The sequence below is a fragment of the Xyrauchen texanus genome, chromosome 2 (assembly GCF_025860055.1).
Source record: "Xyrauchen texanus isolate HMW12.3.18 chromosome 2, RBS_HiC_50CHRs, whole genome shotgun sequence".
In the NCBI taxonomy this organism is placed as follows: Eukaryota; Metazoa; Chordata; class Actinopteri; order Cypriniformes; family Catostomidae; genus Xyrauchen; species Xyrauchen texanus.
This window is the reverse complement of record NC_068277.1, coordinates 18932374-18943172: the sequence shown is the minus strand read 5'-3', so window position 1 is coordinate 18943172 and position 10799 is coordinate 18932374. Positions and strand designations below refer to the sequence as shown.

The window sequence follows — 10799 nt, the reverse complement described above, 5'->3', positions numbered from 1 at the left end:
GAAACAAAACAAGATGTCCAGCTTGAATATGATTAAGTCAAGTATCTTTGTTTTGTATAGATTTAGCTAATTTGTCCCTTGTTTTTCCTTGTCCTCTTTCCCACACCAATGGACTTTGACTCAGATAAGAGGTTTACCTCTATTTTTATTGTTATGAATTTCTTGATTTTAAAATAAAGATGACTTTAGTTTTGTCCCTTAGTGTAGATGGTTACACTATATAGAAAGATATATAGTGTAACCATTTAATTATTAGCTGCAGTTAAAGTCTATATTTTTACACTTATGTATTACAAAAAAATAATCAGGCATTGTTTACATAATGCCTGATGAAGTTCGCATTACCGAAATGTTGCATTAATAAATATATACACAGATTGCGGGATTCATTCCTTTGTTTATTCTCTTATTCAATTTTTCCTACGCATCTACATACAGGATTTATCAGGTGTTGTGGTGGCGCTTCATTTTGTTTTTACATGTAATTGTTATTAAAAAATTATGTAGCCACTGATTATAAAGCAAAGCTAATTTATTAGTTTTAAAATTAAGTTACAATGTGTATTAGTGTTACAATATAAGTTTATAATAATGTTCCTCTTACATTAAAATCTTCTATTTAGTGTCATAACACAATTACATATCTAAAGTGCATTAAACCACAGTAGTTGTTTACAGTAGTAAACAAAGACAATTCAATTACATTTACTTTCTTATTTTAACACTGTTTGGTCTTATGTTGTGATTTTATTGTTTCAGTATTGACAGTTTACTGTTTAATTATTTATAAGGAAAGTCCATAATTTCCTATAGTCAACATGAAATCAGATTTAACCAATTTAGTTTCCAGCCCTTATTGTGCTTGATTTGTGCATGTTATATCAAACAAAAACATAAAATGTAATAACTTGTTCTGCCTTTGAAATTAATTTTCTTTTTGGCTAACGTCGCCAATTCCTCTATTTTTCAGCCCCTCCCCTCCAACCACCTCTCAAATACAGTAGAGACCACTTTTCACAATCCAATCAGTTTCTGTTGTATAAAAGTCCTTTTCTGATGTATAAAAGTCCTACCTTATATTTTCTTATCATTCAATATTCTGTTTCACTTGGAAATATGTCAGATTAGGGAAGTAAAACAGGTTGGGAATGCGGTTTCATGTTGACTTTAAATCTACACAACTTAACATTAGCAAACCCTACAATCAGCTATCAGTTGTCATCAGTCTTCTCGTTGTTCTCTAAAAAACTGCCTATTGGTGGCGTGCTTCTCTAGCTCTCGCCCTTTAAAGCACTGAGCACTGCCTTCAGAATGGAGGCTACCGCAATGGCACCAGGGTCTGGCTGGGTCAAATGTTCAGACGCAATGTAACTGGCACGTCCAGCCCTTGCGGTGAGGTTACGTGTAGATTCTGCTCCCGAAGCTGCTTTCTGTACCAGAGAACACAAAAGGCTAATATTTTATATTCAGATATTCAGAGAAAAGAGTAAAAACTATAATCAACAGATAGAGAAAGAAAATAATGTCTCTCTGATGAGTACCTCAACTGCTCCTTGTAGTATAGTCATGTGACCACCGGGAGATGCTGTGGAAAGTTTCATCAACTCCTCCACAGCAGGGCATAGGGCATCAAGCTGAAAGATAAGTGCTAATATCAGTTTTAACAAAGAACTGCAAGTGCCCCCTGTAGGAGCCATTGTTAAGTGCATTGCCACTCATATTTTTAAGCAAGTATATTTCTTCATAAATCATGTGCAGATGGTACTAATCCTTGTATAGGTTTACTAATCTGTTTGCCATTTACAAATTCAATAATTACTACTAATCCATATACACTGATTACTACAGCATGTTTTCTTTTCTACCATGACACCATAAGAATTAGACTTTTGAAATTGAAATTCTCGTTTCAGTTATACCATGGTCCTGTCTCCTGGTTCAGCACCTCCATACCTGTCAGAAAACAAGGCAGTGTATTCAGACTGAAATGCAAGTTTGACATTTCTGTGTTGCTAGCTTCACCAAAGGTCATTGCATTAAAACTATTGTTTTCAAACAAGTTTTCTAAATACTCCTGCAATCTGTCATTGGTCAGATAAACAGATAGTTCTGCCTCAAACTCATGCTATTGGTTGAGCCAATGTTGCTGTGCCAAGCTCGTCAGGATACTCAAACAAACAGAGGAAAGTTTTGATAGCACCACAGAGCAACAGTGTTTAGACTTTTTAGGAAAATCAACATACAACTGGCTTACTTATAGTTGTCCATCCATATTAAACTGGTATACAAGAAAATGTTTTAATGCAACACATCATTTTAACTTACGCTGAGCATCAACGTTAACCAAAGAACTGTATCAGAACATGTTTACTGTAATGCTAAAAGCTTGGGGACATATTTGAATTAAGTTTGCTTTACAATAATGTGACAGACCTCTTCATGGCCTCTGTCCCAGCATGCAATGCTCTGGCCCATGCAGCACCATCACAGCACTCTCTGAGATGGGGGGCAGCCGCAGACAAAAACAGGCAATATAACTGGGAAGAAAAAATGCCAACTATGGATTAGTTGATCATTTCATATAAAATACATCCTCTCAGACTTTTAAAGCAATTAAAGAATTGGTTCAGTGTTTACATACCGCACCTGACGATCCACCCATCCGTTCCTGGACCAACAGAGCAAGATCTGCCAGAAGCTGCCCAAGATTACCAGAGATGCTGCCACATTGGAGCCACTCCTGAATGGCTGAGGTAGATGACATTGTAAGAGCAAGTAAAACCATGTGTCATGGTAGAATATAGTCATATTGGTAACACAACAGTGATAAAATTATTATAGAATTATCATTTGTGTGAGAAAAACATCCACACTAATCCATTTCATGTGAAAACTCCGCTATTCGTTTCATAAATTAATCCTTTTCCAAAGTAAATGGTAATGAAATGAGAGGAAAACACTGTTCTAGTGTGAATAAGAGACAAACTTTTTTTCATAAAATTATTGCGTTTTCAGACAAAAATGTATTTGTGTGGGTGTGGCCTAACAAAAACAAAAAAAGCAACATGCCTTTTAAAAAAAAAAACATGAAAACAAAGCACAGACTGAATATTCTAACTATGGCATAAGGAAAGAGTTGATCAATATTTTACCATTAGCAACAAGGGCATGTGTGTTCCCACAATCTCCATCTCCTGATGCACGGTCCAAAGCATTGAGTTCCTCTTGGCTCTGCAAGAGGATTTTGCACACAGACTCCAAAACCAGACGAATGAGGGGAGAAAGTGAACCTGTGGATCAGCCTCATTTCATATGACTTTTATACTGAAACTAGCATCTAAACCAGTTTTTCTAAACCAGTAAACCATTACCAAATGATAAACCTAACAGTACATTATAAAATAAAAATCTAAATAAATTGTCTGAAATTTTTGCATTAAAGGGATGATACACCCAAAAATGAAAATTCTGTTATTATTCACTTATTCTCGTGTTGATCCAAATCCATGGGATATTCTGACTTCTGTGGAACACAACAGGAGATATTAGGCAGTGTGTTAGTCTCAATCACCATTCACTTTCATAGCATCTTTTTTCCATACAATGAAAGTGAATGGTATCTGAGAATGTCATTATATAGCTCAGCGTTTGAGGCTCTGGGTTACTGACCAGAAGGTCAGGGGTTCAAACCCCAGCACCGACAAGATGCCACTGTAGGGCCCTTGAGCATCACCCTTGACCCTATCTGCTCCAGGGGCACCATATCATGTAGGACCCTACACTCTGACCCCAGTTTAGCTGGGATATGTGAAAACAAATACATTTCACTGTATATATGCAAAAATGTACGTATAATGTGTGACCAAAATAAAGGCTTCTATTCTATATCTAACATGTACTTTTGTGTTCCAAAGAAGAAAGAAAGCCATACAGGTTTGAAACAACATGAAATGAGTAAATGATGACAGAATTTCCATTTTTGGAGAGTTAAAGGATAAGTCAATCATTTACTCCAATCATTTACTCACTCTCATGCTATCCAATATGTGTATGTCTTACTTTCTTCTGCAGAACACAAAAAAAGATTTTTAGAAGAATATCTCAACTCTGTTGGTCCATACAATGCAAGTGAATGGTGGCCAGACCTTTGAAGGTCCAAATATAACATTAAGGCAGCATGAAAGTAATCCATAAGACTCCAGTTTTAATCCATATCTTCAGAAGCAATATGATAGGTGTGGGTGAGAAACAGATCCATATGTAAGTTCCTTTTCCTATAAATGGTCCACTCTGCCCAGTAGGTGGTGATATGTGTGAATAATGCAAATAGCCAAAAACAGAAAGTGAAAGTGGAGATTTATAGTAAAAATGACATAAATATTGATCTGTTTCTCACCAACACTTGAAACAGAAATGGTTCACTGGAGTCTTATTGATTACTGTTATATTGCCATTATGTACTTTTTGGAGCTTCAAAGTTATTCTGAGATGTTCTTTTAAAAATCTTTGTTTGTATTCAGCAGAAGAAAGAACACATCTGGGATGGCATTAGTGGTGAGTAAATAAAAAAAAATTAACTATTCCTTTAAATCAAAAGGCAACTAAATTAAGCAGATGATATCCACATCTCTGTCTTCTCGTTACCTTCACTATATTTTTCTGCAGCTGCGGCAAGTTTTTCTGTGGGTTCCATGATGAGGTTCCTCCCACTCACACAGACACTGCTGAGGTTGGGCCAGGCCAGGGCTGTGGTTTTAGCATCTGAAAGACAATAGAACACATTATACTAGATATACAATACATAAGGACATTTCAGAGTATACTAGGTTTATCAAGAATTTTTTTCTACCCTAAAGAGACAGCATACATAACTGAACTTTGCCATGTGTTGAATAAGGAGGTATCATTACTAATTACTTTTTTGAGAGTAAACTAAATGCTCTCATAAATATGTTTGTAAAGTTGGGTTGAAATGGAACGCACCAAACAGTCTGAGAATCTCTTCATCGACCTTCATTAAAGAAAGAGACATCCCTGCCATCTCCAGTGATGTCATAAATGATCCTGACATCACCCTGACAACCAGCACACCTCGCTTCTCTGAAAAGGACCACCATACCTAACTTTTTATTCAAATGTTTTTACATCAAACAGTGAGTATTAAGAGTTATTTTCTGTAATTGTAAATATATCACAATTTCTATCAAAATAAAAAGAAGTATGTAATGCTAAATATAATAAATCTAGTATATGGTTCACAAGTGTCCTGGTGCTTGATACTCACCTAAGCAGTGTACAGCTGCTCTGGTGACCACAGCAATTTCCAAACATGAGAGAGCACCAAGATTATTCACACAAAGCACCACCTTATCTCCTGTTGGAGTAATTTAAGATGAAATACACATTCATTCTCATACAAATATACACCTTCATTAACCCTGTATGCATTCTCATACAAACATACACCTTCATTAACCCTGTATGCATCAACACATCTTACCTGATTTCAGGGACAGATATGATTTGTTTGAGGGATCAGTCATATGTCTTATTATAGTTTCCACAACCTCATCAGCGGAGCCCACCTTAAGAAATCAATGCCTTTAATCTCAAATCACTGTACATGCAACAGTTCTATATTATAACAGAGATTGCAATGTCATAAAGACTCACCTTTGATCTCTTAATTCCTGGTTCTCCGTGGATCCCTGTACAAATATGCCAATGTTTAGCCTTTGTCCAAGCAATTATGTCAAGTCAATTATATATTAATATCAGTTAACAAATCAGTTAATTATTACTGCAAGCTCTTTGTGTTTTAATTTCTCCTACCTAGTCCCAGCTCCATGTCTCCTGGTGGAAGCTGGAATGATGGAAGGCATCCTGGGACACTGCATGGAGACAGACTAACACCCAGTGTGCCTGTAAAAATGCCAAAAAAGGACATTTGCTGGTTTTAGAAGGATTCTTGGCACTTGACAACTGGTCTGGGTGGGAGATTAGTTTAAACCAGCTAAGAGTAGTTTAAGATGTGTTTTTCTTAGCAATCACTAAGGCTACATCAATGCAGGCCTTTCTCACCAATATTTTTAGTTGCTTCATTCAGCCGTGCAACAATGAAATCCAACGGGCAACCCTCCTCCGCCAGTGCTCCGGCTAGCTAAAACAAGAAAGAAAGAAAGAAAAATCATGCCAAAACAAAAACAAAGAGGATTAAACAAAGACATAAAATGTATAAAATCCTTTCTTCACATCACAATATTTCACATTTCTCAGAAGTGTAATGATTCTGGAGCATGTTTTTTTTTTAAACGATGCATGAAATGCTCCACAAAGAATCTGGGGCTGGAATTACAAAAATGCATTAACGAAAAATAATATATTAGGATAGTTTATAAATATACTTCATCTGAATGTTCCTAGGTGCAATATTTAATAAAAATAAAAAAAGATAAGGAATATTTAAGGTTAAGCTCAATCAACAGCATTTGTGGCAAAATACTGATTACTGCAAAAATAATGTTTGACTTCCCTCATTTTCTTTAAAAAAAAAAAAGCACAAATCTGGGTTACAGTGAGGAAGTGAATGGTGCCAATCCGAAAATGTTACAATACTCACCGTTTCAAAAGTAGATCCATATGACATAAACAATGTGTGTTAAGGTTTTATCATACTAAAATCAAGTTTTCTGTATAAAGTTGTATCCAATTTTACAACTTCATTGCCATAGTGACATAAAAATGTAAACCATACATCAATCATTTCTTGTGTTAATCAACATTATGCCACAAATGCTGTTGACTGAGCTTAACTTGTATTAAACCCAGAACATTCCTTGAAGCCTTTACATGAATACAAACTATTCTTAACCTTTTTTAAAGTTAGAAAATATGAAGAAAATAGTAGTTTCTATGTTATTTTTTATTTTATTTCATGTTTCATGTTATTTTATGTTTTGTGAATCTGGCCACTGGGCAATTTGTTTCATTTTCTGGGCTGATTTTGGGGAAAGATCTGTGGACTTCTGCAGAATTAATTTGAATTTCATAAAATGTGTTAAATAGAGGTACAATATCTACACTCTTATTATTGGCAGCTTAAAATATTATAAAATTAGCAAAAATATTTAAAAATCAAACAAGCAGGGGGCAGGAAATGTGTAGAACTTTGAAAATGACAAGCATTTGTATTATGCAGAAATTTGTGAAGCTTTAATTTCTGCACTTTAAATGTGTAATAATAACGTACTGATTGCAATTGATAATGAACCCTTCTGAAAAGGTCTGCCAAGTACCTTATGAATGAATACAGTTCCACACAAGCCTCTTCTGCCAGCCTTGCTGGGCTGAGTGAAGGCACAGTCATCGCCCACAATCACCATGTCCACATGGACACCCTGTGACCGGGCCTGCTCTACAGCTATGCCAAAGTTTAGCCGGTCACCCGTGTAGTTCTTCACCACAAGCAGGACTCCTGAAGTGCCTCCCTTCCACAGAGTCAGAATGGCAGCCAGTACACTACCCGGAGGAGGAGACGCAAATACTGCTCCAGCCACCACTCCAGACAGCATACCCATGCCAATGTAACCTGAATGAAAGAGAGATCTCTCAAATGTGAGACAAACCAGTACTCAAATTTTTCAAATGGTACATTACCTTGGTAACCATAGTTTCTGCTAAAAATCTAGTTACTACAGTTATTACTTCTGTTGCTGCTGTACTGTACTTCTCTTCTTCAAGAAGCTTTTAGAACCTATGACAGAAATTTTAGGGTTAACAGAGATAGCTAAGAAGGGGAGCATAGAGTGGTCAGTGCAAGTTGAATTGTTTGAGAAACCCATGCACAGGAACATGCAACTAACGGTGACTGGAATTTTCATTAAACTCTTGGCCATTGCGTCTTACTCTCTTATAAGCATTTCTCAGATTAAGCAATGGCATTAAAACGCTTTGTCAGGAAAGGAGTTCAACCTTGAGGACCAGGACTGCCAAAATAAAAAATAAAAAAATATCCTTAAAGAAATTTAAAAAATGAAAAAGTGTACAAATAAATACATGTTAAAATCTGAAATAAATTAGTATTTATACTTTTATTTACTTATTCATGTATTATTGTATTTATTTCCATTAATGTATTTCCACATGTATTTACAGTATTTCCTGACATCGATCCAGATCAGAGCACTCCAGAGTGAAGCTGGGAGGCAACAGTGACATCTTGTGGTTGACTAAATGAATTGCACAGTTGGGTGTGTACATGCATTAAGAAAATATCAATTGTAACTGTGAGTAGAGAAAGTCAAATAGAAATTAATTGTCTGTATTAAATAAATTACTTATACTGTAGGTGTTAAAAATGACCAAAATCACAAATCACTACTGTTTAACTAATTTTATAGCTCTGTAACCCTGTGTACCTAGAGTAACTTTGAAAATCTAAAATAAAAACATTCACTTTGGCTCAAAAGTTGGCTTGTATTTAATTAGTTTGTGAGTTTTTATAAAAAAAAAAAAAAAAAAAGAAAAGAAAAAATACCCTTCCTTGAGTTGTCAACTTTTTGTGCCCAGTCTGAATGCATTTTCAATTCAAAATCTTGTTTATTCAAGAGTGAATATTTACTCTTTTCTGTACACTGTAAAAGTGTTTTGTCAAGTTACATAAAACTGTGCTTCATGCAGTATCATCTACATTTACATTAATGCATTTGGCAGACGCCTTTATCCAAAGCGACTTACAGTGCCCTTATTACAGGGACAATCCCCCCGGAGCAACCTGGAGTTAAGTGTCTTGCTCAAGGACACAATGGTGGTGGCTGTGGGGCTCGAACCAGCAACCTTCTGATTACCAGATTACCAGTTATGTGCTTAGACCACTACATTTAACATGGCATTGAACTATAAATGAACTACAGTGTAAGATAACTCCAATAGCCTTCTCTGGTAACAACAGCACAGCTGTTGATGATAACTTACCATTATCATCTTGTATGGGAATATAGATGTTAAAATGCACGTCTGCGTTGCGAGAGACAGATAAAGAGAAAGGAAGAGAGACAGATGTTGGTGGTGCTGGTAAATATACTGGATGCTACGCTGGATTACCTGCATGTGCTGGTTCATGTCCAGATCCTCCTCCGGAAAGCAGCGCTACCTTTCCCCTGATGCTCTCCAGATCGGCCCGGAGCACAACTTTGTGTCCCCGCAGCAGCACTAGCCCCGCATTACTCCTCACCAGGCCCTCCAAAGCCTCGTCCACACACCTATCCACCGTGTTTAACAATTTCCTCCGCACCTGCTTCAAAGAAGAAGGCATTTTCATCACTACTTCAAATATCTCCATTCAACCTGTTACCTAACTCGATTTAAATGAGGGCAACCTTGGATAATGAAAACCAAGAAAACTTTGATTTCTAAAAGCGTACGAATTTTTAAAAGGCCATAAATCAAGTAACATCTTTTTTAAGGACAATCACAGAGACAAATAAATAATATACGTGCTTTACGCAACGAAAAAGTATTTGTTGTATTTTAGCGCAGAACTTTAAAGTTTAGAGAAAAATGTCATGCAAGTGAGACCGTTATTAGTCTATAACAACACACCTCCATCGTGTCTGTGCATCCACTAGTTTGTACTTTGATCACTTCCGCACACATGCAGCAATGATGCTGACGTCACAGTCAGATCACCTCACCAGATTGCTAGCGAACGAGCATTTGGTTTTTGGTAAAATAAATAAATACATTTAAAAAAACATGGAGAAAAAAAATAGAATACATTTTGTATCAGCAATAAAGATAAAGACGTATAATACAAAATATTGCATTTGATTTATCCTGCCAAACATGTATTGGAAACATTGAAACTGAACATTTGTCACAGGCTAATTGCGAATTCTGAAAAATAGAGACCAATTTGCTTTTATCATTTTATTTATGCAAGATTGTTCTGGAAGGATTTGGAAACCTATACTGAGAGAAAATTTGTGATATTTGAAGTGATTTTTATTTTATTTTATAGGTGGCCATCATCTCAACACCAGGGGGCGCCCACGGCCCTGTTATGCTTTTTCTTGGGTCACTTACATTTATCTTTTATGAGGCTGAGCGTCAGTCCATCTTAAACCCTGTCTTACCAAAGTCATCATTGTTTATTTTATTAAAATTGGTAATACATACTTTTATAACTTTAGATTACATACAATTCAATGTTTGGAAGTATTTCTGCACTATTTTCACGTTGAGAAGACATATTGGTAAAAGTTTCAGCTTTAGTTCAGCACTTTTGGACCGGACTGATCCCATAACTAATAACTCAACACATAAATGCATGGGAATTTCACCAAACACTTACATACTTGGTCTTCAGAGACACAGCACTTATTTCTATTTACATTTGGATCTACAAAATGTCCAGATAGTGTCAAATTTTCAATATTGTTTCAACCATTTTATTGTATTATTTGACAATTAGCAAATAGTAGAATAAAATGTATCTTTATATGCAGTATTTTTATGTTTTATTTTTCGTATATCAAAGAGAAAATGCAAGAAATCAGGACAAATCTAGAACAGGCTTCATTACTTGTACACTTAAATCAAACATATACAGTATTGAGCTACATATAACACATAAGATAGACATAAGCTAAACATAAGCTACACATAAGTTACACAAAAGTATTTTCTCAGGCACATGTTGAGTCTAAATAGATGCACAACTTACATAATTTCAATAGTACACTCTAATGAAAATATTTATATAATACTGTTCATGTGTTGTACTTGCTATAGTTTATTTA

At 35.7% G+C, this 10799-nt stretch overlaps 1 protein-coding gene across 2 annotated transcripts; it reads right to left on the bottom strand.

Moving 5' to 3' along the window:
• Positions 1-384: 384 nt before the first annotated feature.
• On the bottom strand, positions 385-9642 carry tkfc (triokinase/FMN cyclase). Of its 2 annotated transcripts, none has more exons than XM_052149190.1 (16): positions 9601-9642; positions 9103-9292; positions 7296-7588; positions 6082-6160; positions 5833-5922; positions 5674-5708; positions 5501-5585; positions 5285-5374; positions 4984-5100; positions 4645-4761; positions 3153-3290; positions 2642-2748; positions 2434-2537; positions 1920-1953; positions 1542-1634; positions 385-1430 (listed from the first exon to the last, which is right to left on the bottom strand). In XM_052149190.1, exons 1-16 carry the CDS (start codon positions 9604-9606, stop codon positions 1272-1274), a joined length of 1737 nt encoding a protein of 578 aa, XP_052005150.1. In that variant the 5' UTR covers positions 9607-9642; the 3' UTR covers positions 385-1271. The 2 variants fall into 2 exon arrangements, with proteins under 2 accessions (XP_052005150.1, XP_052005145.1); XM_052149185.1 differs by having other exon boundaries at positions 9103-9295; positions 9601-9631.
• Between the last annotated feature and the right edge of the window lie 1157 nt (positions 9643-10799).

Excerpts from the sequence above, each read along its gene's own strand:
- tkfc (XM_052149185.1), bottom strand. Across the intron at positions 7,589-9,102 it reads ACATGAACCAGCACATGCAG|GTTACATTGGCATGGGTATG; the intron begins GTAATCCAGCGT and ends TCTTTCATTCAG. Across the intron at positions 5,586-5,673 it reads CAGGAATTAAGAGATCAAAG|GTGGGCTCCGCTGATGAGGT; the intron begins GTGAGTCTTTAT and ends TGATTTCTTAAG.